The sequence below is a fragment of the Cuculus canorus genome, chromosome 21 (genome assembly GCF_017976375.1).
Source record: "Cuculus canorus isolate bCucCan1 chromosome 21, bCucCan1.pri, whole genome shotgun sequence".
NCBI classification, from domain to species: Eukaryota; Metazoa; Chordata; class Aves; order Cuculiformes; family Cuculidae; genus Cuculus; species Cuculus canorus.
Genome location: NC_071421.1, coordinates 7,825,871 through 7,849,968, shown reverse-complemented (window position 1 = coordinate 7,849,968; position 24,098 = coordinate 7,825,871). Strand labels below are relative to the sequence as shown.

The 24,098-nt window shown below is 54.2% G+C and overlaps 1 protein-coding gene across 4 annotated transcripts in view; it reads left to right on the top strand.

Annotated features, from left to right (window-relative positions):
- The first annotated feature begins 5,052 nt into the window (after positions 1 to 5,052).
- PLEKHM2 (pleckstrin homology and RUN domain containing M2) overlaps positions 5,053 to 24,098 on the top strand; it is a 28,921-nt gene continuing 9,875 nt past the window's right edge. The window contains exons 1-8 of one of the 4 annotated variants that reach the window (XM_054085926.1): positions 5,053 to 5,167; positions 18,027 to 18,133; positions 18,250 to 18,359; positions 19,198 to 19,297; positions 20,231 to 20,318; positions 20,795 to 20,981; positions 22,548 to 22,676; positions 23,036 to 23,095. In XM_054085926.1, coding sequence (XP_053941901.1) covers positions 5,108 to 5,167; positions 18,027 to 18,133; positions 18,250 to 18,359; positions 19,198 to 19,297; positions 20,231 to 20,318; positions 20,795 to 20,981; positions 22,548 to 22,676; positions 23,036 to 23,095 — 841 coding nt within the window. In that variant the 5' untranslated portion in view covers positions 5,053 to 5,107. The remainder of the gene's footprint in view (positions 5,168 to 18,026; positions 18,134 to 18,249; positions 18,360 to 19,197; positions 19,298 to 20,230; positions 20,319 to 20,794; positions 20,982 to 22,547; positions 22,677 to 23,035; positions 23,096 to 24,098) is intronic. The other 3 variants (XM_054085928.1, XM_054085927.1, XM_054085929.1) reach the window with 3 other exon arrangements.

The window sequence follows — 24,098 nt, the reverse complement described above, 5'->3', positions numbered from 1 at the left end:
GGTTTTGGAAAGGGAGAGTGGAGGCTCTTCTGATACTTGTGGTGCAGTCAGCTGATCCGAAGCACCAGCATTTCTCCCATGGAGAAATTCCTTTTCCATGTGCCAAAACCCACTTTTCCCTGAGAGAAGCGCTGAGGTTTTGGCCATTGCCTCTGGGATACGCAGAGAGCAGCCGGGTCCAGGTGAGCAGCCACGCAAACCGCGATGGGTCATGAATCGGCTGCTGTGACAAAGCAGACAGAGGTTTCCTCCTCAAGTGTTCAGAGCTCTGCGTGTGATGCTGTTGTCACTGTTATATCGAAGTTACATCATTACGGTGGGTAATTAATTAGGAAGCAAAACTACAGTTGGAATGCTGATTTTGGGGTGGGAAAGGGGGCAGTTTAATGTGTGGGCTGCTACAGCCCCGTTCGATATTCTCATACAGCCGAAACATTGGTTGCAGTTCCTTCTGTTGGGAGATGATTTAAGGACTAAATGGTCTTGCTGTTCGGAAATGGGTTTGAGCTCTCGAGCTGTGTCCTTTCTGGAGGGTGTTCTTGCGGTGTAGAAGCGCAAGTTAACACAACTGTGACAGCTGTATTCACATTTTGGGATCATCCCAGGCTGCCCGAATAGAGGCATTAGCACTTCTAAATCCACAGCTCCTTACACCACCCAGAGAGGCTCAGACCCACTGTAATGAATGCAAAGCTCATTGCACGTCAGCGTGCTTTTCTGGTTATCTTTCGTGGACACTTCAGGAGGAGGACAGAGGGCTCTCCCAGAGGTTTAGAGTTTAAAAATGACTTACGAAGGGCTTTCCCAGAGGTTTGGAGCTTAAAAATGACATATGAAGGGCTTTACCAGAGGTTTGGAGTTTAAAAATGACATATGAAGGGCTTTCCCAGAGGTTTGGAGCTTAAAAATGACATATGAAGGGCTTTCCCAGAGGTTTGGAGCTTAAAAATGACGTATGAAGGGCTTTCTGAGTAGCCACGTGGGTGCAGGAGCCGGACACAGAGAGGCGAGCGTTGCATCATAGCGCTTCCTGCGCCAGAATAGTTTGCGAAGCAGTCAGTGGAGGAAACGTGACTGAGCCATCCCTCGTGAATTCCGCGGTGCCACTCGCTTGCCTCCGCCGCCTCGCTCCTCTGCAGTCTCATGGGTTTAGCACGTGCCTGGTGTTGCTTTGCCGAGGGAGCCACTCTTTGGGCAGCTCTGTCACCAGGGTGGGATTTGGGAAATCCTGCTGGCCAGCCTAGCTTTCGGCTGATTCCAGCCTTACATCCATTATCTGCTCTACTTCTTCTTCCTTGTGGAAGCAAACCGGGGGTGAGGGATCCCCTCGGAAGTGTAACCGCACCACGTAATGGTCTGTGACAACCAAGCTCACTCATTACAAGGTGCTGTCACGATTGCCAATAAAAGCATTGAGTCACGCAGACGAGGATGTGAGTGGTTGGTGAGCGCAATGCCTCGCAAGAGCCGCTGCCGAAGGAGTGTCCGATCCCAATCCGGAGTCCCTTTGTTAACAAATGAGGATGGGAAGCGCTTTAAAAACAAAACATTTGTGCCTGGCTGTAGAAATGAAGGTGGCCCTTTCTTGCTCCCCTTCTATGTCATGTTTTTCCTGCTAACTTCAGGCTGTGAATATTGAGCAAAACATCTTATGTATTTTTATGTCCTGCCCCAAAGAGTTAAAAATCCCTTGGGAAGAGGGCGGGAAGCAGACTAGCATGTGATGGGAGCGGGATGGTGCCTCCTGAGCTTGTCCAGGGAGAACAGGAGCTGCCTTTAAATGCTGAGAGCAGGGAATTTTCCAGGTAAATCCATAACTCTGCAGTGGATGCTTTAAGGGATCAGAACGTGCTCATTTTCCTTGGAGTAAAACAGACTTGGGGCATTCAAAACATCCAGGAAAACTGTGGGAGACGAGGAAGTCTGCCATACCATGGGATTATCCAGGTGTATATTATACAGTGTAACATAAATTAATGTCTATTACATATAATATGCTACAAATAATATATGTAATGTATAGAATATGTATAGACTACACCTGTATGATATATATTATAACTAATATACATTATACGCTGTAACACTGCACTGTATCTAGTGCCTCTGGAGGGATGAGGAAAGCAAACAGTGGCGGCTGGTGCTGTACAGCTCATTTTCTTTATATCCAGAGTGTGCTTTAAATCCCCAAATTCACCAGTAAGGAACAAACCAGTGTATTAGATCAGTTGGGCTTCTTTAAAAGGGGCTGACTTTACCTTGCTGGTCTCTCCAGTGACTTGTTAGGGATCAGGCTTTAACACTTCACGCTCGGGACTGCAACTATGTAGTTGTGTGTGCATTTTAGGGCGCTTCTCCCATCTCCCTATTTGGCAGGAGAGGTTTACCTGCTTCCCCGGACAGCTCTGAGCCTTGTTGGGATCACAACTACCTGAAAGGAGGTTGTGGAGAGGAGGGAGCTGGGCTCTTCTCCCAAGTGACAGGGACAGGACAAGAGGGAATGGTCTGAAGCTCCGTCAGGGGAGGGTCAGGTTGGATATCAGAAAAAAATTCTTCATGGAAAGAGTCATGGGGCACTGGAACAGCTGCCCAGGGAGGGTGTGGAGTCACCTTCCCTGGAGGTGTTCAAGGAACGGGTGGATGAAGTGCTTAGGGACATGGTTTAAGGGAGTGTTAGGAATGGTTGGACTCAGTGATCCAGTGGGTCCTTTCCAACCTGGTGATGCTATGATTCTCTGATTCTGCTTCTTCAGCCACTGGTGGAGCTGAGAACAAAAAAAAAAAAAGGAGTTTTATGCTCTGGCTCCGTTTGAACCCAAATGCTGACGAGCTGCGTTCTCTTCCCTTCCCAGGGAGTTTCTTCCCCAATTTCCAAAGCTGCCAAACTGGCCGGGCCATTCCGCGGCTGCAGGGAAAGAGCAGGCTTGGCCTGGCTTGTTTTCTCCTCCAAGCCCCTGCTCAGCCACCCCTGCCAAGGAGGTTGTTTCCAGAGGAGGGGTGGGAAGCATCCGAGTTGGTTTTGTCTTATTTGCTTTTACTTTCAGTTCCATTTTCAATTATCAGGATTGAACACCGCAAAGGCGCTGCGCCAGCCCTAAAGGACGGCACCTGGATCACAGAAGGAGGGGTTATTATTTATCTCTTTTATTTCCCCCTCCATTAAGCCTTTGCCCCAGCCCTGGCTCTGGCCTGTGTTGGTGAGAGGCCCCCGTTTCCAGGAGCTTTTCCCACCCATGGTGGTTTGGGTTGAGCAACGTTTCTCTGGCCCATTTCTGGCTCCACGATGCCACCAAGAGAGTTGGGTCTCCTGCGCATCCCAGGGCTGTGAAGCCTGTGGTGATGAGGTGCCATGTGGGCCACTCTGTTTTCCCCTCACACCATTGAAGGTTTCTCTTCCCTCCCTGCCGGCACACTGGATCACTGCAAAGCCGGGCCCTGGCCAGGAGGCCCCAAAGAGGAGCTTTGCTGGGCTCTCAGAAGGCACCCAACACAGGGGTTCCTTCTAGGGCACGTGAGGCACCCAACACCATTTCCCCTCGTGTCCCCTGAGTCACGAGGGACCTAACTTCATCTCCACTCATGTCTCCACACTGTCCTCAATGCCTTTTCCCCACAGCTCTTCACTGAGCCCGGGGCTGTGAGGAACCCAGCGCCGCCTCCCTTCACCCCTCACTGTCCCAGCCTCATGGAACCATGGAATGGGTTGGGTGGGAAGGGACCTCAATGCCCCTCCAGTCCCACCCCCTGCCACGGGTAGGGACACCTCCCACTGGATCAGGGGCTCCAAACCCCATCCAACCTGGCCTGGAACCCCTCCAGGGATGGGGCAGCCACCACTGCTCTGGGCAACCTGGGCCAGGGCCTCCCCACCCTCACAGGAGAACATTACTCCCCAAGATCTCATCTCAATCTCCCATCTTTCAGCTCAAAACTGTTCCCCTCATCTCATCCCTGCACTCCCTGACCCAGAGCCTCTCCCCAGCTTTGGAGCCCCTTTCAGCCCTGGAAGCAGCTCTAAGGTCTCCCCACAGCCTTCTCTTCTCCAGGCTGAACTGCCCCAACTCTCTCCGCCTGTCCTCATACAGGAGGTGCTCCAGACCCTGGATTGTCTCCATGGCCTCCTCTGGACTTGTTCCAACAGCTCCACGTCCCTCTGCCATCGCTGCCCGCGTCCCCCTCGGTGCTCCCTATGGGCCATGTCAGTGTTGGTGCTGGTCCCAATGCCAGCGCTGGTGTCGGGGGCACTGGCGATGCGGGTGCCGGTGCCGTTGCTGGTCCCAGCACTGGTGCCGGGGGTGCTGTTGGTGCTGGGGCCGGTACCGGTGTCTGTCTGGTGTTGGTGCTGCTGCCGGTGCCAATACCGGTGTTGGTGCTGCTGCCAGTGTCTGTGTCCGTGCCGATGCCGGGGTTGGGGGCAGTGGCGATCCTGGTACCAGTGTCATTGCCAGTGCTGGTGCCGGTCCCAGTGCTGGTGCCGGTTTTGGTGCTGATGCCGGTACCGGTGCCAATGCTGGTGTCTGTGCTGATGCCAGGGCAGTGCCGGTTCTGGTCCCAGTGCCAGAGTGGGGGTCGGGGCAGTGGTGATGCTGGTGCCGGTGCCAGTGTCATTGCCGGTCCCAGTGCCGGTGCTGGGGGTGCTGTCGGTGCTGGTGCCGGTACCGGTGGCAATGCTGGTGCCGCTGCCGGAGCTGGGGGCAGTGGCAACGGTGGTGCTGGTGTCGGTGCTGATGCTGGTACCAGTGCCAATGCTGGTGTCGGTGCTGATGCTGGTGTCGGTGCCAATGCTGGTGTCGGTGCTGATGCTGGTACCAGTGCCAATGTTGGTGTTGGTTCTGGGTCGGTGCTGGTGTCGGTACTGGTGCCAATGCTGGTGCCGGGGTTGGGGGCAGTGGCGATGCCGGTGCCGGTGATGATGCCGGCGCCGCGGTTGTTGTCGGTGCCGGTACCGATGCTGAGGGCGGGGCCTATGCTGGGGGGGCGGTGCTGGGGGCGGGGCCGGTGCTGGGGGCGGGGCCTGTGCTGGGGGAGGTGCGTTCCCTCCCCGCCTGACCTCAGTTCCTGCCCGTCACGAGGCGGTCCCGCAGCCCATGGAGCGCCGGGAGCAGCCATGGAACCCGCCGAGGTGAAGGACCGCATCCTCCAGAACATCTCCCTGTCCGTCAAGAAGGTGCGGGAGGGGCGGGGGGCAGCGTGGGGACACTGTGCCAGGGCTCGGGACCCCCTGTGCCGGGGCTGTGGGGCTGAGACCCCCTGTGCTGGGGCTGGGGACAGCCCGGGGGACCCCCAGATCCAGGGCCATGGGGCTGGGGACAGCCCTGGGGACCCCCAGATCCAGGGCCATGGGGCTGTGGACAGCCCTGGGGACCCCCAGATCCAGGGCCATGGAGCTGTGGACAGCCCTGGGGACCCCCAGATCCAGGGCTATGGGGCTGGGGACAGCCCGGGGGACCCCCAGATCCAGGGCCATGGGGCTGGGGACAGGCCGGGGGACCCCCAGATCCAGGGCCATGGGGCTGGGGACAGCCCTGGGGACACCCAGATCCAGGGCTATGGGGCTGGGGACAGCCCGGGGGAACCCCAGATCCAGGGCCATGGGGCTGGGGACAGCCCTGGGGACCCCCAGATCCAGGGCCATGGGGCTGGGGACAGCTCTGCCTTCCCCTGTGCCAGGGCCGTGGGGCGAGGGACCCCTCTGCCTCGGGGTGTCCCTGGCTCTGCCTCTGGCTGGGGAGACACCTGGAGTACTCGGACACACGAGGCGCGTGGGATTGAGCCCTAGGGACCCCTCCCACCCCAGCCAGGGGGTTGGGAACACCCCAGAGACACTGGGGGGTCTTGGGTCAGGCCTGCGGGGCGAAGGACACCCTGGTGTCCTCTCAGCTGGAGCCTGGGGACACCTTTAGGGATCCCTCAGCGTGGGTTTGGGACCCCGGCCCACCTTGGCAAAGGGACACAGCCAGGGCCCCCCAGGAGCATCTGTCTGGTTGGGATACACTGGGCTTCCTGCTTTTCCAAGGGATTCTTTCTCCTGCCAACAGGAGCTGGGGGCTCCTTGGGTGATCCTTTTTCCACTGGGGAGCTGGACAAGTCCAGCATGAAACCCTCTTTCCAGAAAGGAAAGTGCCCTGCTCAGATCCCTCAACACGAAGGCTCAGCAAACACATCCCATCACACCTCATCTCTCACCTCATCCTCCTCCTCGCCCCTCGTTCCTCCTCGGCTTCTGTTGCCCACGAGTGTTCCCCAAAGCCCATCGCTTTGGTGGGCGCCGTTGGCCCAAAGGGGCCCAGAACACTGGAGTCTGACTGGGGAGTCTCAGGAGAGTGTTGTAAGGACAAATGGGAAGTCTGGGGCTGGAAGTTGTGTCCTTCCTGGTCCATGTGTGAGTTCCAGCCCTCTTTGAGAAGGAACGCAAGGTCTGTTTAGGAAGGGTTCCTTGTTTGTTTGCATCCTGTGTTTTGGGGGAGAGGAGGCTTCCTGGACTCGCTGATGTTTCTCTAGTTGTTGAGTTTCTGCTGCCTGGTGGAACAGGAGTTTTCCTGACCCAGATTCATCTGTGAAAACTTGTCTTACGGAGACCGTCACGAGTGAATTCCCAGCACCTTTAAGGAATGGATGGTCTGACATTGCCTTTGGGATGTAGGATAGATGTGCAAGTCTCTCCCAAGTTTTCTCTTCATGGGTCACACTGCCCTCTGGTCTCTCACCTTTCCATACACTAAAATTCAGGGAAGTCTTTTATCTACCTGGAAATCAGTGAATGTTCCGCCTGCTCTGTGCTCTGTTGGAATGCTCTGCAGCCTCAGTTTCCCCATGTGTGTAAGGATGTAGTGCTTCCCACACAGGATTTGTTGGACGGAGTTTGTTTGCTCTCGGAAAATCCTTGGAAATGCTGGAAATGCTATAAATCCAACATTATGGGGATTTTGATTATTATCACGCATACCTTTGCCTTGACCTGCCTCTGTCTCTGCCGCCTCCCTTCACAGTCCAGCAGCAAAAGTGGATTTGGGAATTTTTTCATCCTGCCTCTTTTGCATCCTTGTTCTGAGCAAGAAAACTCCATGAAACATGGAAACTGATGTGAAACTTCAGCGTGGTGGACTTGCTTCCACTGTCCCAGTGAAACCAAGCCCATCCATGCGGTGGAGGTCCAGTGCCGACATATCCCCGAGATGCAGTTCTCCCTCCTTGAGGACATCACTCCTGTTCTGCTATGGAACCGCTAACTTTTCCCAATGCTTCCCTGTCTGCCATCAGCCCTCAAGTCCCTGATGTTTCTCCTTTTATCTGCGTTGGTGGGAAGATCAGGGGTGGAGGGGAGCAGGTACAGCCTTCCTACACCCTGGCTGCCCTGGGAAACCATAGAATGATTTGAGTTGGAAGTGACCTTAAAGATCACCTAATTCCAACCCCCTGCCGTGGGCAGGGACACCTCCCACTGGAGCAGGTTGCTCCAAGCCCCATCCAACCTGGCCTCCAACGCTTGCTTGGCTCCTTGTCCTCCTTTCCCTACCTCTGGGTCTTGAGTAACTCCTCATTGCTGGGATTGTGTCACAGAGCGTGGAGGTTTCCAACTATCTCGCCTCTGATTTCAAAAGCCTCAAAGCTGTGTGGGCTGCTCGATCCTGACTTTCGCCATCGTGACAGGTTGGAGTTGTGGGTTTGGTTGCGTTTCGGGGTGACAGACACTCCTTTCTCTCAGCTTCAGACCTACGGAAAAGCCGAGAAAAGTCATGGATGCCCCATCCGTGGAGGTCTCCAAGGCCAGATTGGATGGGGTTTGGATCAACCTGATCCAGTGGGAGGAGTCCCTGCTGGACTGGATGGGCTTTGAGGTCCCTTCCAGCCCAAACCATTCCATGATTCTGCGATTCTCTGCCTCCTGGCAGTCTGTGGGCTGCAGGCCAGATGTTGTTTTAGGAGACAGCAAGGACTAAACCTCACGTCGAGACTGGGTAAACTGGGACGAACCACCGCTGGAGGCTGAGGTACCCGATTCCGATGTTAGGCTTGGAGCAGCAGCAGCAAAAAGCCTTATTTGCACCGAGTGGCCAGGGGAAGACCATCCAGACGCTTGTCGGCTTCCCTCTGCTCGGCCAGGAAAGGCAGCGAGGATCAGCACAGCCCTGGGCAAGGCTTGGACCACGCTCTGACTTCACCTGGTCGTGACTTCAGTTTCTCTGGGTGCTCCTGGATTTCAGGAATTGGGGATCAGAGCAAAGCAGCGAGTAAATTCTGTGCAATCCAGCAGTGAAACAAGTGCTTCAATTCCAAGTGGATCCCGAAGCAAACAGGACAATCTCTTATTTTCCTAGGAATACACACAGCTGGAAAAGGCAGGGATACAAACCTGCTTGGAGAGGGTAAATCCAAACCTGTGGGTTTCTCTGTGATACCCAAGTGCCAGATCTGGACTGTTCACATTCTTCACCCGTATCTCAGCAATCGGCGGTGTGAGATCAGGTCTCTGCTGCAGAGAGAGAGGCAGAACATCACACTCAGACACCCAGTAAATTGTCCCCTGTAGCTGGAGAGATTTCTAGAGGCTTCTGCTCGTGGTGGCTTGAGGAGAGGTTGGGAAAGACTTGGGTCCGTGCTTCAATTCCAGCACGTCCAAGGGAGCTGTGAGCACAGTGTGGATTTCCCATCTGCAGCTCCTCTCTGTCCTCCCTGGGAGAGCCGAGTTAGCTCAGAGGGCAGCGCTTTCTGCTCTGATTACGTGGATGCTGCGATGCCGCGGAGCTCACTGCTTCTGTCTCGTGACTGTTCTTTTCCCTTTTCCCATCCTGTGCTCCAGACAAATTACTGGGCAAATTGATGCCGAACCCTTATGTTTTTTAAAAGAATTAGGATTTTATTGAGGCCGAAGGCTGGGGAACTGCATGTTCTGGCTCAATGTGCATTCACCGCTTCCTGTGCGGACCTGTGTCCACTCCAGTGCTTCTGTTCTTCTAGGAGACATCGCTGTGCGATGCAGCAGTGGGAACAGAGCTGCCTCCTGGTGCTTCCCGGTTGAACTCGTGCCTTGATAAGCACATTAGAAATGCCAGCAGCTTCGTATCCATCCTCAGCCAAGCATCTCCTAGAAGCTGTTGCAGGTGACCTGATCCGTGCTGGTAGTGTAGATGTTTCGTATTCTTGTGTTGGATTTCCACATCCTCCTGGATGCCGCAGCAAGTTAAGGAGGAGTTTGTTGTTGTCCTGCTTGTGGTTACGTGCCAAAAATGCAAAGTGCTTCAACAGTACTCCGTGTTGGCAATTCCAGGAGCTAAACTTAAAATCAGAATAGAGATCGGAATCCAGCATTCTGGGTCTTCTCTCTGTTTTTTACAGTTTCCTCCTGGTTTTGAAGGACACACATTCCCATGAACTCCAGAGCGGCCGATCCTTGGTGCATGCCAATCAGGTGGAGCCATGGGTTTTGCCGATGTTGCAGGAGTTCTTGCCAGAAGCTCTGACTTTGGGAAGGTTTCCACTTCCTCCACAGTGAATTAATGCTGTGCCTTTTATTCTTGTCTCCACATGGGATTTTCAGCCCTGTACCACTGAAATGCTCCTTGAGCTCTGCCTTGCAGCATCTCTGCTCCTCCTACATGGCCAGGGAGGGTAGATTTGGGGCTAGCTTAGTACTCCCGTGTCCTGGAGAGAAGCAGGTAGAATAGAGTAGTTTGGGTTGGAAGGGACCTTAAAGATCATCTGGGTAGCGCTGGAGTGGAACATCCCTCTCCAAATCATGGAGAGAACATGCTCACGTCCAGCTGGGTGGCTTTATTTTACCCCAGCTGCTGTGACACCGAGGTAGCAGTTCTGGAGGTGTGACAGCAGCCAAATAGCAACATCTCTTCTGCTTCCCGTTGAGGGGCACCTCGCTGGCTCTAAGACCACATGGGTTTTATTTCTGCCAGGGTATTTCCGTTGCTCCTCTTTACTCAAGGCCACATCCTCCGTGTCCGTGGAGAGCGGGCAGCAGGGCTGAACATCGGTACGGGCACGCTGCTCTCCTTGGCACGCCTGGTGTGTCCCTTCGCCCCTACACCAGGTTCGCTGGGCGCTTGTGGCTGAAGCTGGCAGCAGTCTCGTGGAGCTTGTGAGTCCACCGTGGAGTTGCAGGATCACTCGGGTGCTTTAAGAAGGCTATGAACACTTGCAGCTCTGACGCTGCCCATTTTAGTGGTCCTGTAAAGGGTCAGCCACTGTTTGGTGAGCAAATGAAGCCGTTTGTGGCTCTGCTGAGAACACAACTGTATTTGCCTGGAGCAGTGGTGGCTGCTCCATCCCTGGAGGGGTTCAAGGCCAGGTTGGATGGGGCTTGGAGCCCCTGATCCAGTGGGAGGAGTCGCTGCCTATAGCAGAGGGTTTGAAATTGGAAGGACTTTAAGGTCCCTTCCAACCCAAACCACTCTATGAGTCTGTTTCTTGGGTTGCTTGTATTCCAAGGTTTATCTCTTTTGAAATTCCTCATGCTGCATCCTGACACAGGTGGTGATAGAATATTTGTCATCTGCAGTGCAAGGGGATTGGATTCTGCAGGTACCTAAACTGATGTTGTCTCTCTACCCAGAGGAGGTGTTCTCAAAGCCAGCTCCGGATCTGGTGCTGGACAAGGCTACAATAGCCTTTTGGGGAGGAAAGAAATCCCGTTTGCTCTCCTACCACTAATGCAAAGAGTTTTGCTGGGAGAGCAGCTGATTTAGGAGGATAAATTTTGGCAGCGGGTTTTGTACGAGGAGCTGAAACAATGCCTGGGAACCACTCTACCTCCGATTGCACAAGTTCATTGGCTGCTGAGCGATTTCAGCTTTCCCCTCTTCTGATATCCTGATCCAAGCAGAGAAACTGAAAATAACTCCGGGCTGGAGGACTTGGCTGACGTGGATTCAAAGCCGGTGTGTGGGTAAAGCAGCAGCACCGTTACACAAGCTGCCCTGTGCCTGCTTGTGTATTTTCCGCTGCTTGGGGTATTTACCAACCAGGCTTGGTTTTCCCTTCCCATGAAATCTGGTTTTGCTGTTGTGTCGAGCCTGTGACCTTTCCGTTTGTCTTCAGTGAGCACAGGGATCCAGTTCCACAGCTGGCAGCTCCGTGCGCTCTGCTCGCCGTGGCAGAGGGATGGGATGCTCCGTGAGACGTGTCACCGCTGGAAAAACTCATGGCCTTGGCTCATCCACGCACAGGTCCAGCCTGCTGCAAGGTTTGCTGCTCAGAAAGAATGAAGGAATGCCCTGGAAGAGCCTTCAGGGTGTGGGAGCTGATGAGTGTTCGTGCACCAGGAGGTGACACTTGCAGATGATTCAGGGCTCTGTGCTTTCAGCCATGAAGCATCTTTGCTTCACCTCTGTCAGGCTGCTGTCTCTGCAGGTCATGAACGCGCTCTGCTTCTCTCCAGGCTGCTCCAACATCACTTGTGCCTTCACATCTCGTCCTGCTGATGGATTTCAACACGAAAGCCACCTCAGGGAGCTGTACTGAGTCGAGGACAGAAAGCCTGGCACTGAGGCCAGTGCTGGTTTGGAAGCTTCTTGTAAGAAATGTTGATTCAGGCCATGTAGGCAGCCTCCAAAGTGTCCTGCAGGAGCTGAAGTTTCAGGTCTTTCAGTTATACAAGTGTACAGCCATGTCCTGGGCTGCAGCCAGAGCCGTGGGACCAGCAGAGAGGGAGTGGGTTCTACCCCCCTGCTCTGCTCTGGTGAGACCCCACCTGGAGCCCTGCGTCCAGCTCTGGAGTCCTCAGCACAGGAAGGACATGGAGCTGTTGGACCAGGTCCAGAGGAGGCCACGGAGATGATCCAAGGGCTGGAGCACCTCCCATATGATGACAGGCTGAGAGAGTTGGGGTTGTTCAGCCTGGAGAAGAGAAGGCTCTGGGGAGAACTTAGAGCAGCTTCCAGTGCTGAAAGGAGCTGCACGAAAGCTGGGGAGGGGCTCTGGATCAGGGAGTGCAGGGAGAGGACGAGGGGGAATGGTTTCAGGCTGAAAGAGGAGAGATTGAGGTGAGATCTTAGGGAGAGATGTTCTCCTGTGAGGGTGGGGAGGCCCTGGCCCAGGCTGCCCAGAGCAGTGGTGGCTGCCCCATCCCTGGAGGGGTTCCAGGCCAGGTTGGATGGGGCTTGGAGCCCCTGATCCAGTGGGAGGTGTCCCTGCCCATGGCAGGGGGTGGGAATGGATGGGCCTTAGAGTCTCTTCCAACCCAAATAATTCCATGAGTCTGTGAAGGCAGAATAACACCCCTGCCTCAAAATTCAGCCTGGCTTTGAGTGATGTGGAGGACTAGGGATTTTCTAGGCTGTTTGGTTCAACCTCTTCTCCGTCTGTTAGCCATTGCGTGTCTGTACTCCCCTGAGTGGGTACAAGAGGGCTGGTTTCTTGCCTGTCTTCTCGTCTGCCTGTCCTGTCTTTCCCTGTTGCCTCTTCCCATGGGACTGAGCTTCCATCGCCTGCCTGGGAAGAGGTCTCTCACCTCCCACCTTTTTTGTAGTGCTCCCTGAGCTCCAGGCTTGCTCCTGAAGGCGCTCAGCTCCGGGTGAAGCCCCAGACTGAGCGCTAAGACCCAGAGCTGCCTTCTTAATGAGCATTTTTTTTAATCACGTTGCTAGAGAGCTTTGCGAGCTGCATTCCCAGAAAGCCCCGTGGGTTTGCTCTTGCTGCAGAGGGTTGTTCTGGCTGTGCCAGGTGGGTAATCTGCCACCATCCTTGTCCATTCCTGCAGCCTGGTGGAAAAGTGAGCGCTGGGAGCAGGCTTGGGAAGAATTTTGAGTCCAGGAAAGGGTTTGCACCTTTAGCTGGCACCTGGGTGGCTCACAAAACGCTGCCCTCAAAGAAAGCCTCCTGCTTGATAGCTTGGAGAGGTGTCTTTCCAGCTGCTGAGGAAGATGGGGAGAGCATGGGAATCAAGGCAGAGAAAAGGCTGCTGCAGTTTGTTGTGTTTGGCTGCCTGCTTGCTGCCTTGTGGCCCTGCTTTCGGTTGCATTCCTGCAGTTGGGGTCTGCTGCAGCTGGGAGGGCTCCACTCGCCCGTGCGGCGGGCAGGGAGCCGGTGCGATGCAAGGGGCGCCTGACTGGGCTGTTTGCTTTGCTTTCACCGCGTTTGTCCTGCCAGGGAAATGCCAAGCGGAACAAGGGAAATGAACTTGATGTTGGAAAGCTGCTAGTGAAACATCTGCGAGCCAGATTTATGGAGGGGAGGCTGAGACTGTGGCCACCGGGAATGGTGCGTACGGGTCTGGACACTGTATTTCAGTAGGATTCTGGCGATAGTTCAGAGGAGCACTGCAGGAATTTTTAGATTTGAGGAATGGACTTCACGACGTGCCCTCCTGATTGCTTTTCGGCATCTCTTGCAGCACAGGAGCTCTGTAAATAGACCTGGAGAGCTTTGTGCTCATTGAGAACCAGTGCAATTAGTAGGCTATAAAGTTGGGCAAGGAAAGCCCTTTCTCTTGCTGGGTGGAGTGTGTCACTGCGGGAAATCAACTTGGAGTTGATAAACAGCATTTAAGTGGAGCTTCTCCTTGACAGGGACGAGGTGCATTTGTTAGGAGTGCAAACCCCGCATTCCACCCTGTGCAAACCAGCTCTCTGTTCCCTTTGGACAAACACCCTCCCGCTCCACTTTCTTCTCAAATGTGTTTAATTCACCAGCCTTGAGTGTTTGGGCTCTGGAGGAGCTTTTGTAACCGGTTTGCCGAGGAGGGTTTGGTCCTACACTGTTGCAACACCAGTGCTGTGACCCCGCTGGGGCTGTGGAGTGGTCTCGGTGAACGGTGGGGATGCCTTCTGCATGCCGACGGCGCTTATTTTGGCCGCAGGAATGTCTATAAATAGCCCTGGGCCAGGGCTCGAGGCGTTCGCAGTGCCCCAAACAAGTCCTTCATCCAAGTCAGCCTTCAACCCTTCCTTCTGGGTTTGGAGGGGATGAGGGAGAGAGAGTCTCTCTGAGAAACTCAGAGATGACCAATGTCGCGTTCGTTAATGCTTTTTAAGCCGATCGCTTGCCTCCTTCCTCATTTTTCCCAGCTCGCTGCCCGGCTCTGTCAGGGAGCTGCTTTGTGGATGCTTCATGAAGTTTGGTCTCCACCTCCCAAACAGGTTCGTCTGCCGCACCGGCATCAGGGAGAGATTGCTTTCCAATTACTCATGTGTGGTTGATGGTGATGTGCAGGATAGAAGTGAACACTCCGTTCAGAGGCCGTGTTTCCAGGGCAGTGCCACATCGCTCCTGTCTGTGCTCCACGACCAGAGTCCGGAGCTGGGATCATCCATGCTCTGTGCCTCTGCCCTAAGGTGGTCATAATCCCTACAAGATTTTCAGCTAGGTGGGTCTTGGAGCAGGGCAGCCTTTTGGAAATGAAGCAATTGGGTTTTGTTGCCCATCTGGAAGGGTGTTTCATTATACCTTTCCTCCGTGTGTCTTCACTCTCCTCCCAAGCTGAAAAAGCCATCCCGTCGGTTTTTGCAACCCTCAACCTTTTGCCACCCTCGCTGTAGGGAGGGCTCTGCCCAGGGGATCCCGAGGCTTGTTCTGTCTTGTTTCCTCCCTGGCTGTGTGGTAGCTCAGCGGGGATTCTCCTGGCTGATCCCTTTTGAGCTGTGCTGGTCCTCTGCTCGGGGCCATGCACCTTTGGCCGTGTTTATTTTTGAAGGGTGCTGGAAACAGCAGCATCCCTTGATGCGTGGAGAGCGTGGGGGCACATCTTTGTGCCTGGGGGAAGGAGTGAGCCCTCGGTGTGCTTTACTGTGACCAGTGGCTCCTAAACTGCTGTGACTTGAGTGCCCGAACCCAAATCCAAAACTGCTGAGCATGTGTCTCCCGCTGGCAGGGTCCCACGTGGCCAGGGCTGGTGTGACCCCGTGACAGAGCAAAGCACACTCGTGCCAGCTCGTCCTCTGGCTCCTGGTGTTGCAGAGGGGCAGCCGGGAGCCTTTTGGGGTAGGTTTGCTCTGGACATCACTTTGCGGCTGGGATTTTGAGCAGCCTCTCCAGGAACGGGTGCAGTGCAGGTGCTGGTCTGTGCGTGCTCCTTGCAGAGCAGCTGAAAGCAATGCAAGCCTTAATGTAGCACAGAATGAGCCCTTCAAAACCTAAATCCCTTCATAGGGGAAGATTTGGCTTCCCTAGGGAAGAGAAATGTGTTTGTCAGAAATTCCCTAGTGCTTCTTGATGCCTGGAGATGTTCAGGTGAGACAAGCGCTGTTTGCATCCATTGATGATGGGAGCAGGTTGGTCCATGAGCAACAGAGGGCCGGGAGCTGAACTGGCTGCAAGAAGGGCTGTAAGAAAGATCTCAGTTATTTTTGGAGAAGGAAGGAAAGAAAAAAAGAGGAAATGCTTCCATTTGCTCATCTTTTTCGCTGCCCAGGCTTGGAGTGTCTCTGTCATGGGGAATTCCTCTGGCTGGTAGCACAGACAGGCTCTAAGTTCCCTCCAAGATGAACCTCCCCCAGCTGTGTGTTCAGAGCTTCTCCTTGCTTTTGGTGGTAAGATAATGGAGAGTCCGATCTATATTCGTGTCCCCTTATCTGTCTCCCACAGCTGCATTGCCTCAAGCCACCACGGAGCTGGTGAGACTCCTGGGACAGGAGCCCTCCTCCGAGGGTGCCCCAGCGCCCTGCACAGGCAACAGCCCACGAGGGACAAGCTGGGAATTTCTGCCTTCAAATCCTGGCTCACATCCCATAGGGCAGGGGCTTTGCTTCCTGCCTCAGTTTCCCCAAAGTGGGATATTTCAGTGAGCTCCAGACAGCTCTTGGAGACCGTCGCCATTTCTTCATCTCTCTGTTTCCTGAGGGATATGGCTCTAAACTCTGACTTTGTTTCTTCCTCTGGTGTTCCGGCCGCAGGTAGCTCCTGAATTAGTTCTTGAAGAGTGGGATTTTAAGTCGTTCTTCCCCCTGCATGGGTCTGGGCTGTGCATTAATAGCATAAATCTTCTGGTTTGGCTTCCTCCCCCAAACGGCTGCTGAGCTGAAACCCTTCAGGTCTCACCTGGGTGTCATTCAGAAGTCTGTGCATCACCGGAGCACCCGCCTGTGGCTCCGCGAGCAAAATGCCATTGCCCATTTCCTTCCCCAGGGGATTCACCTTCTGGACCAGTGGGGACTGGGACAGGCTGAGCTGCGCTGTGCGATCCAACGAGGGAATTTGGCTGAGATTCTTTGGACTGTTCTTTCCCACGTAAGGGCTGGGACCAGCTCCGTGCAGGAACACGCCTGGCTCTCCTGTCTTACCTAAGAGCTCCAGAGAGGCAAGGTCTTCAAGCCAGGAGGGTGTTTGTGCTTGATATATTTAAGAGTGTTGTTGGGAGCAGTTCCCCAGGGGCTGTGAGGCGTTCTCTGTCCCGCTGATAACATTTACATTGAGACCAGATGAGTTTCTAAAGGAGCTTCTCTGGCTCCAGCAATAATCCAGGAGGAGGTACCAGTTTCTGGGGTCAGGACAGACTCGAGCACAACACCACCAAGTTTGTGGTTTTAAATGTGCCGTCTCGCTGGTGAGGTTTGATGGAGACTGTTGGGTCACCAGAATAACAGACGTATGGGTGTTGTGTTGTGGCGGCTCAGCTGACCCGTGCTCGCTCGCCGCCAGCCAGAACAAACAGCCGTGGCGTGTACGGCTGAGATTACATCCCGGATAAGTAATCTCCTTGCTGGAACGCCAAGTGTGTGCGAGACGGGGACCTAAAGAGATCCGTAAGCTCTAGGGGCAGGAGGAGGCCAGTGGGTGAGTCGGGAAGGGATGTGGGGTTTGGGTGGAAGAGGGTTTCTAGCAGGTTTGCAGAAGTTTATGCTGCGCTCAGCAGAGTGTGGGGCCAGTGTGGAATTCAGAGCCAACTTGGCGGCTGCAAACGCATTAACCAAGGATGAGTCAACCTGCCCTGATGTTTTAGAGTGCGGCAGCTGCATGATGTGATGCATCGTAGTGATGTAGCCTTGCCCCAGCAGGGCAAACAACTTGAGGTTAATTGAGCTGCCTTTGTCCCATGTGCGTGTGCCTCTGTCTGTATCTGCGCTGCCCTCTGCACCCTCTGAGTTTACGCTGCTTTTCAGCCAGACGGTCCGTCCCAGCCTGCGTTGGAAAGGCTGAGGCAGCTCTCGGCTGCCTGGCATCAATACCCAGCAGCACAGCGGTCACTCGAGCTGCTCCTTACAAGAAAACCTCTGTCTCTTCCCGGCATGCTGAAATTGCATGGAGATTTAGCCCAGAGAGCATGTGCTGTACAAATGAGGCTCCTGGACTCTTTCACCCCTGGAAGCAACATCTCTCTGCAAGCAGGGTTTCCTGAGAGAAAGACCCTGAGAGTGAGGAGGGGACTTATCCGTGGCAGAGACAGAAACAGAGCCTGGAGCCTCTTTGTTTCTGTTCCAAATGGGTTTGTGATCACTCTCCTGCTGTGGAGGAACCACCAAAACCCGGCTGCATAGAATCATAGAATCACAAGGTTGGAAAGGACCCATTGGATCATCGAGTCCAACCATTCCTAACACTCCCTTAAACCATGTCCCTCAGCACTTCATCCACCCGTTCCTTAAACACCTCCAGGGAAGGCGACTCGACCCCCTCCCTGGGCAGCTGTTCCAGTGCCCAATGACTCTTTCCGTGAAGAATTTTCTTCTGATATCCAGCCTGAACCTCCCCTGGCTCCCTCCTCTCCACAACTCCTTTCAGGTAGTTGTAGAGAGCAATAAGGTCTCCCCTCAGCCTCCTCTTCTCCAGGCAGTGTTTGCTGCAGAGGAGGAGGCTGTGCAGCCCAGCAGATGGGGAGGTTGGCTGTGCAGCTGTGGCCATGCTGCTGGCCTGTCTCCAAAACATGGATGAACCTTGGTGGGTGAGGCTCTCCTGATGAGTTCCTGCCTTTAGGGTACTCTTAAAATCAATCGCTACACCCTGTAAGTAGCCTGCATCGAGGTTTGTAAGCTGAGCGCTTTATAAAAGCTACTTAATGCTGTCTGTGAGTGTGTTGGCACCTCCCTCTGCCTCCTCAGTGGGCTGTAGAGGTGCTTCAGCCGTCCCACCTCTTCTTTTTGCAGCTGCAGAGCTACTTTGCTGCCTGTGAAGATGAGACGCCGGCGATCAGAAACCATGACAAGGTCCTGCAGAGGCTCTGCGAGCATCTGGACCACGCTCTGCTCTACGGGTAAGCGCGGAGCTGCCTCTGGGCTGCTGGGTTCCCCTGCTTCTCACCATGGTTTGCCTGGGGAATGGACGGAGATAAAGTCCTCACTTAACCTTCCTCTGGGCTGCTTCTTCCAGCCTGCAAGATCTTTCCTCGGGCTACTGGGTGCTGGTTGTTCACTTCACCCGCCGGGAAGCCATCAAGCAGATAGAAGTGCTTCAACACGTGGCCACCAACCTGGGGCGCAGTGAGTGTTTGCAGACGCTGCCCAGCCTCGGGCTGGGGGCACGGGGCAGGTTGTGCCAGGGTTGTGGCAGCTGCGTGTGCCACAACCCCGCTGTATCTGGGCCGCTTTGCTCAGGCTGTGGAGGTTCAGTCCTGCTGTAGCCACACAATGGCCCTAGAAATAACTGCACTGGGTCTCTGGATCAGGTGTTGGATCAGGGATGTAGCCCGGCTGCTGCTGCTGCGAAACCAAAATGATCTGGGCTGTGCTCCAGGAAGGGTTTCTGGCAGATGGGAGGCATCACCTCTGTTGCCCCAGAACATCTCGCTGTAGCTATCGTTGCCCAACGCTGCCTCCCTTGCTGTGAGTTATCTGTAGTGGATGTTTTGGACCATCAGGGCTGCTTTTGACGCAGAACAGTGCCCAGAGACCTGCTTTCTGCCTGATTATCCCAACATCTTTCATCTCCCAAGCCCCGTTCTGCTGAGCGCAGACTCCACCATCACCTCTTTCTGCACTAAAATTTGTGTGTGGTAGCTCCAAATGCGCCTGTGCTGATTTACAGCGACTCTCACTCCTGTCTCCTGATTCCTGCTGGAAATGCCAGCAGGTCTCCCATCTCGCTGGAGAGACACGGTTGTGTCTGTGCTTCTCTGTGGTCTCTTACTCCCATTCCCACTTGGAATCCTGAATCTGCCCCTTCATCTCCCACTGAACATTTTTCTCCCCTGAGGTTTCTGTAACAGTCAGTTGCTCCCCTGAAACGACACAAATGTGAATGAACAATCTGATATGTTTTAACCAATTCCTGGTATTTCCCAGGCATTTCTCCATGGGTAAATCTCTGCTCTCTTTTCAGGCCGGGCATGGCTGTACCTCGCCCTCAATGAAAACTCTTTGGAGAGCTATTTGCGGCTGTTCCAGGAGAACCTCAGCCTGCTGCACAAGTACTATGTCAAGTGAGTATCTCGGCTCCTTAGAATCACAGAATGTCCTGAGCTGGAAGGGACCCACAAGGCCCATCGAGTGCAGCTCCTGTCCCTGCACAGGACACCCCGACCTTCTCACCATGGGGCTGAGGGCGTTGGCCAAATGCTTCTGGAATATTGTCAGGCTTGGTGCCGTGACTGCTTCCCTGGGAGCTGTTCTCGTGCTCCACCACCCTCTGGGGGAAGAACCTTTGCCTCATGACCAACACAACCCTCCCCTGGTGCATCTTCCTGCCGTTCCCTTGCATAGTGTCATTGGTCACCAGAGAGAAGAGATCAACACCTGCTCCTCCTCCTCCCCATGAGGAAGCTGCAGAGCGTGAGGAGGTGTCCCTTCAGTCTCCTCTTCTCCATGCTGAACAGACCAAGTGACTTCAGCCGCCCCTCATACGGCTTCGTTTTTGTCTCTGGGCACTGGCTGATGGCCCTTCTGCTCAGCAGGAAGCCTTCATTTGCCAGTGGGGAACAAGGAGCTGATCTTTGTGGGTTTTGCAGAGGTTTTGCATGATTAATTTCAAGGTCCCACATGTGGACACACATATATGGCACGCGCCTCTCAGTGAACTGCTTTCACGCCCAGTCCCAAATGTAGCCTTTATGCGCTTCTGTCTTGTCCAAGAAGCTGTTAAGCTCTTGTCCAGGGCCTCGGCTTTGGTGGCAGCCTGGAGGTCTGGCTGTAGCTGGGTTTGGGGACAGCACACAGCGGATGCCCGACTGCTTGGAGCCACGCGGATCTGCCCTTGAGCTCTGGTGTCGCTCTTAGGAGACAAACAGCGGGCTCGCAGCTCCGGGGCTGTTTATACAGCAGCTCCGAGGCACCCACTGAGAAACCTAAAGGGTCCTCATGGGTGTTTCTTCTCTTTCCCACATCTCTAAAGCTCTTTTGTTTTATCCACACTGCAGGAATGCTCTAGTTTGTAGTCATGATCATCTGACCTTGTTCTTAACACTGGTGTCTGGACTGGAATTCATCCGCTTTGACTTGGATCTGGTGAGTGATTTATCTCTTTCCTTTGGCCCTGGGAGAGCAGGAATGTGGAGCAAGAGGTGTCCTGGGTGTCACAGGTCCAGGCTGTACCTTCTTGTTGGCCTGCAGCCGGAAACGTGAAGCTGCAGCTTTTAGGAAAGGCTTCAGGCTTTGGATCTTTGGAGATCCTTTGGGATTTATTCCTGCTGCTCAGCTCAGGAGAGGAGCAAGATGGGTGCAGGGAAGGCAGCTGTGGGGCAGATGAATGGGGATAAGGGAGGCGAGCTCCACAAGCGTGGTATGAAACGCTGGCGTCCCTCCAGGTAAACACAAAGGCACTGCCTAAGCCTTCGTGTCGCAGTGGAGCCGCCGGTTTTCCTGAAAGGCGGCAGAATTGGGCAGCCAGAGGACGTTCAAGGACAACCCCATCATTTCGCCTCTGCTAATAGTTGTCTGCAGCGTTTCGGAGCCTGACTCACCCCGTGCTCTGCCCTCCGCAGGACGCTCCCTACCTGGATCTGGCCCCATACATGCCGGATTACTACAAACCCCAGTACCTGCTCGACTTTGAGGACCGCCTGCCCAGCTCCATGCACGGCTCGGACAGCCTGTCCATCAATTCCTTCAACTCGGTCACCTCCACCAACCTGGAATGGGACGACAGCGCCATCGCTCCCTCCAGTGAAGGTCAGTGGGTTTTGGAGATGGGTGCAGTCAGGACTGTGCTCCCAAATCCCCTTCGGCTGTGCTGCAGGACCAGGCGAGGCTCCAAATGAGGTAGAAAATGATGGGCTGGAAGAGGCTAAAGTCAGAAACACAGCAATCAGTCTGTGAGTCTATCCCATCTCGCCCCGGGAGGTGCTGCGGTCTCAGCATTGGACCGGGAGAGAGAGAAGGACTTTCCCTGCCAGTCTCTTCCAGCCACATTTCCATCTGGGGAGAAATCTCCCCACGGAATGAAAACCGTGCCCATATCAGTGTGGCTTCCAGTTCAGAGCAGGTGCGCAGGCTGCAGAGGACCTTTTTCAACTGCTTATTTGCAGTCCAGACCCCAGAAGTGCTGGAGGTAGTAGGAAGGAGTTTCCAAAGCCTTTCTCCATGTCTGCAGTTTGAGGAAAAGGCCACCAGTGGTCTCGGAGGTGCTGGTTTTCCCTCTTTATGCATCTTAAATAGAGCAGCGAGCTGAGTTGTCATACTTATTCCCTTCTCTTGATCAGAGAGGGCTGAGTGGTGTTCCTGATGGATGAGAAAACACGTGCCTTGTGCCCCTTAACCTGCTCGAAGCTGGAGCAGAGAGCTGTTATCCTGCACAAGATGCGTTCGAGTGAAGGAACAGCTCTGCTGCCGATCTTCAGAGTGCGGAATATGTTGACCCTGTTCCTTGTTTGATGTCAGTTTGAGCAAAGCGAGATCAGGGGATTCTGGGTGTGCCGTTAATTGGATGCAGTGGATTCCAGACTGAGTCTGCGTAGGGATGGGTTCCATCCGAGACCAGGGGCTGCCAGCTGCTTTTTATTTGCAAGATGGAAGTGGCAGAGATTAAAGATGCTGGGAAGGAACAGCCCGGGGAGCGAGATGCCGATGAGGGGATAAGTGTTAGAGCCATTTTTGTAAGGGCTTAGGAGCACAGCGCTGTTCTGGGCTCCCGGTAGCGTCTGCCCTCGCGCTGTAAGCCTGGAAGGGTGTGCTTTTGGGGACTTCCTTATGCCAAACCTCCAGCATCCAGGCAAGCTGGACGCAGGATGAGAAGCCCAGCAGCAAAAGTCACAGGAGGGAGCTCCTCTGTCCCCAGAGGTTTGGGGGAAGCAGCCATTCCTGTGCACACCGCACCCCTGGGCTTGTGTTCCCATCCCTCCCTCAGCAGAACCGATCTTGGAGCCAGCGCATCCTCCTGTCCCTGTTGGCTGGACAAGGGGTGCCATGGGTTTGGCTACTCTCTCCAGCCTGTCTGATGGACAGGAGCTTAACGGGCGAGAGAAGAGGGGTTTGGAGCAGAGATTCAGGAGATTTTGAAGCTAGATCTTGGGGTTAGCATCATCACAAGCCATTCCATGTGTCTGGGCAGTGACTGTGATCCGTGTCTCAGTTTCCCCATGTGTAGAGGGGTTTGGTGTTGACGTGGAAACTCCATTCCCAGCTGCAGGACCAGGATGGTGGAGGTGTTAGAGCCTGGGAGGGCAGGCGTTGCCACTGTTTCTCCAGCGTGGAGGAATTTAACTTCAATAACTATCTCACTGCTCGTCGTTTCAACAGGAGCATCTCGCTACCCCAGGAGTGTAGGTGGAGCTGGGGATTTTAGGATCAGAGGACAAGTTTTTCCCTTTAATCAGCCCCCTGGCTTTGCAAACGTTAATGAATCAAACATCACAGTATCTATGGGAGGTAAGTGCAAAGCGGGGAAACTGAGGCACGGAGCGATTAAATCGGTTCACAAAGGGGATCCTTGATTAGGTACAGGACACTGACTGGTTTTCTGGTTTAGCTTTGCAGCAGCTCGCATAGCAGGGCCTTTGCTGGTCCCGTTGTAGCTCCCATCACAAACATCCAACAGGAACAACCCTTTGTGCAGCTGGTTCCCATTTGCATCCATGTTCCCTTATTATTTTCTCATGCATTTCAGATACCGGTGGAAGATTGTTTTGTTTCTCTCCCATCTCCCTCCCCAGATCCCCTTCACACTCCCTCCCTCCCTCCCCACTCCCTGTATTTCTAATCCTGAGTTTTATCCCTCGTTTTTGTAGATTATGATTTTGGAGATGTCTTTCCAGCAATGCAGACCATGCCCAGCAGAGACTGGGAAGGTGGGACAATCTCATCTCTTACAGCGTTCTGGTTTTCTCTCTGCATTGCTGCCCCTGACGCTTGCTGCATGCTTCCCGGTTCATTTCTTTAACTGCCACATCTTGATGGAATTCCGTAGAGGCAGAAAGGAGCAGAAAAGATCCCCCAAGGTGCGAGGTTGTGTGTCTCATCTGTGAGACCACGTGCAAAAGCTTTCCCTAAATCCTGGCGTATGCTCACCCTGCCACACATCCCGCAGCAGAGGGAGGATTCCCTTCCTCCGTGTCTTCTGTCTCAGAGCTTGCCGTGAGGCTTGGGTTCTGCGGCTGCTCGATACGTTGATAAAGGAGCTTTTATACCAGGTTACAAAAGAAAAGCTGCCCGATCGCCCCCGCTGCGAGGCTGGCGGGCAGGGACCGGCGACATCCGTGAGGGGGACTGTGCCAACTGACCTCGCGCTGTACATTTCCTCCGTGGGGTAAAGCACGCAGGGTGCCGACCGAAAAACAAATCCACTCCACTGATTTCCTGAAGGTCCGGGAAAACAGCTGAATTCACTCTGCTTTCTTTAATTTGGGGCATTTTGCAGGGATTTAATTGGGGAGAGTTTGTTTTCCTTGGACCCTGCTCTCCTGTATCAAAACATCTGTCTCAAAGCCGCAGCGTCCAGCTCGATTTGGGTCACTGTGCTTTTTTTCAATTCAATTTTACCACTTTTAAACCCAACTTGTTGGTTCTGACGGTCAAGAGCACGTACCCATTTGAGGGGAACTTGTGTTCCCTTGTCCCCGTGCAGTCCCTGTGTGCATCCTTTGCGTGTCGCGGGAGCCGGAGACCTCCCTGCTTTACCTCTGAAGGAAACACCCATGCTTTCTCCGTCACAGCTGAAAGCTGGATGGAGCCTTGGGTCCCAATTGCCTTGGCTGGTACTGCCTGAATACTTGAGGAGGCTCTGCCTGAATTCCATGCGGATGCTCCTGGGCTCTAACACGCTCCCTCCCATCTTCTTTCTTCCCCCACGCA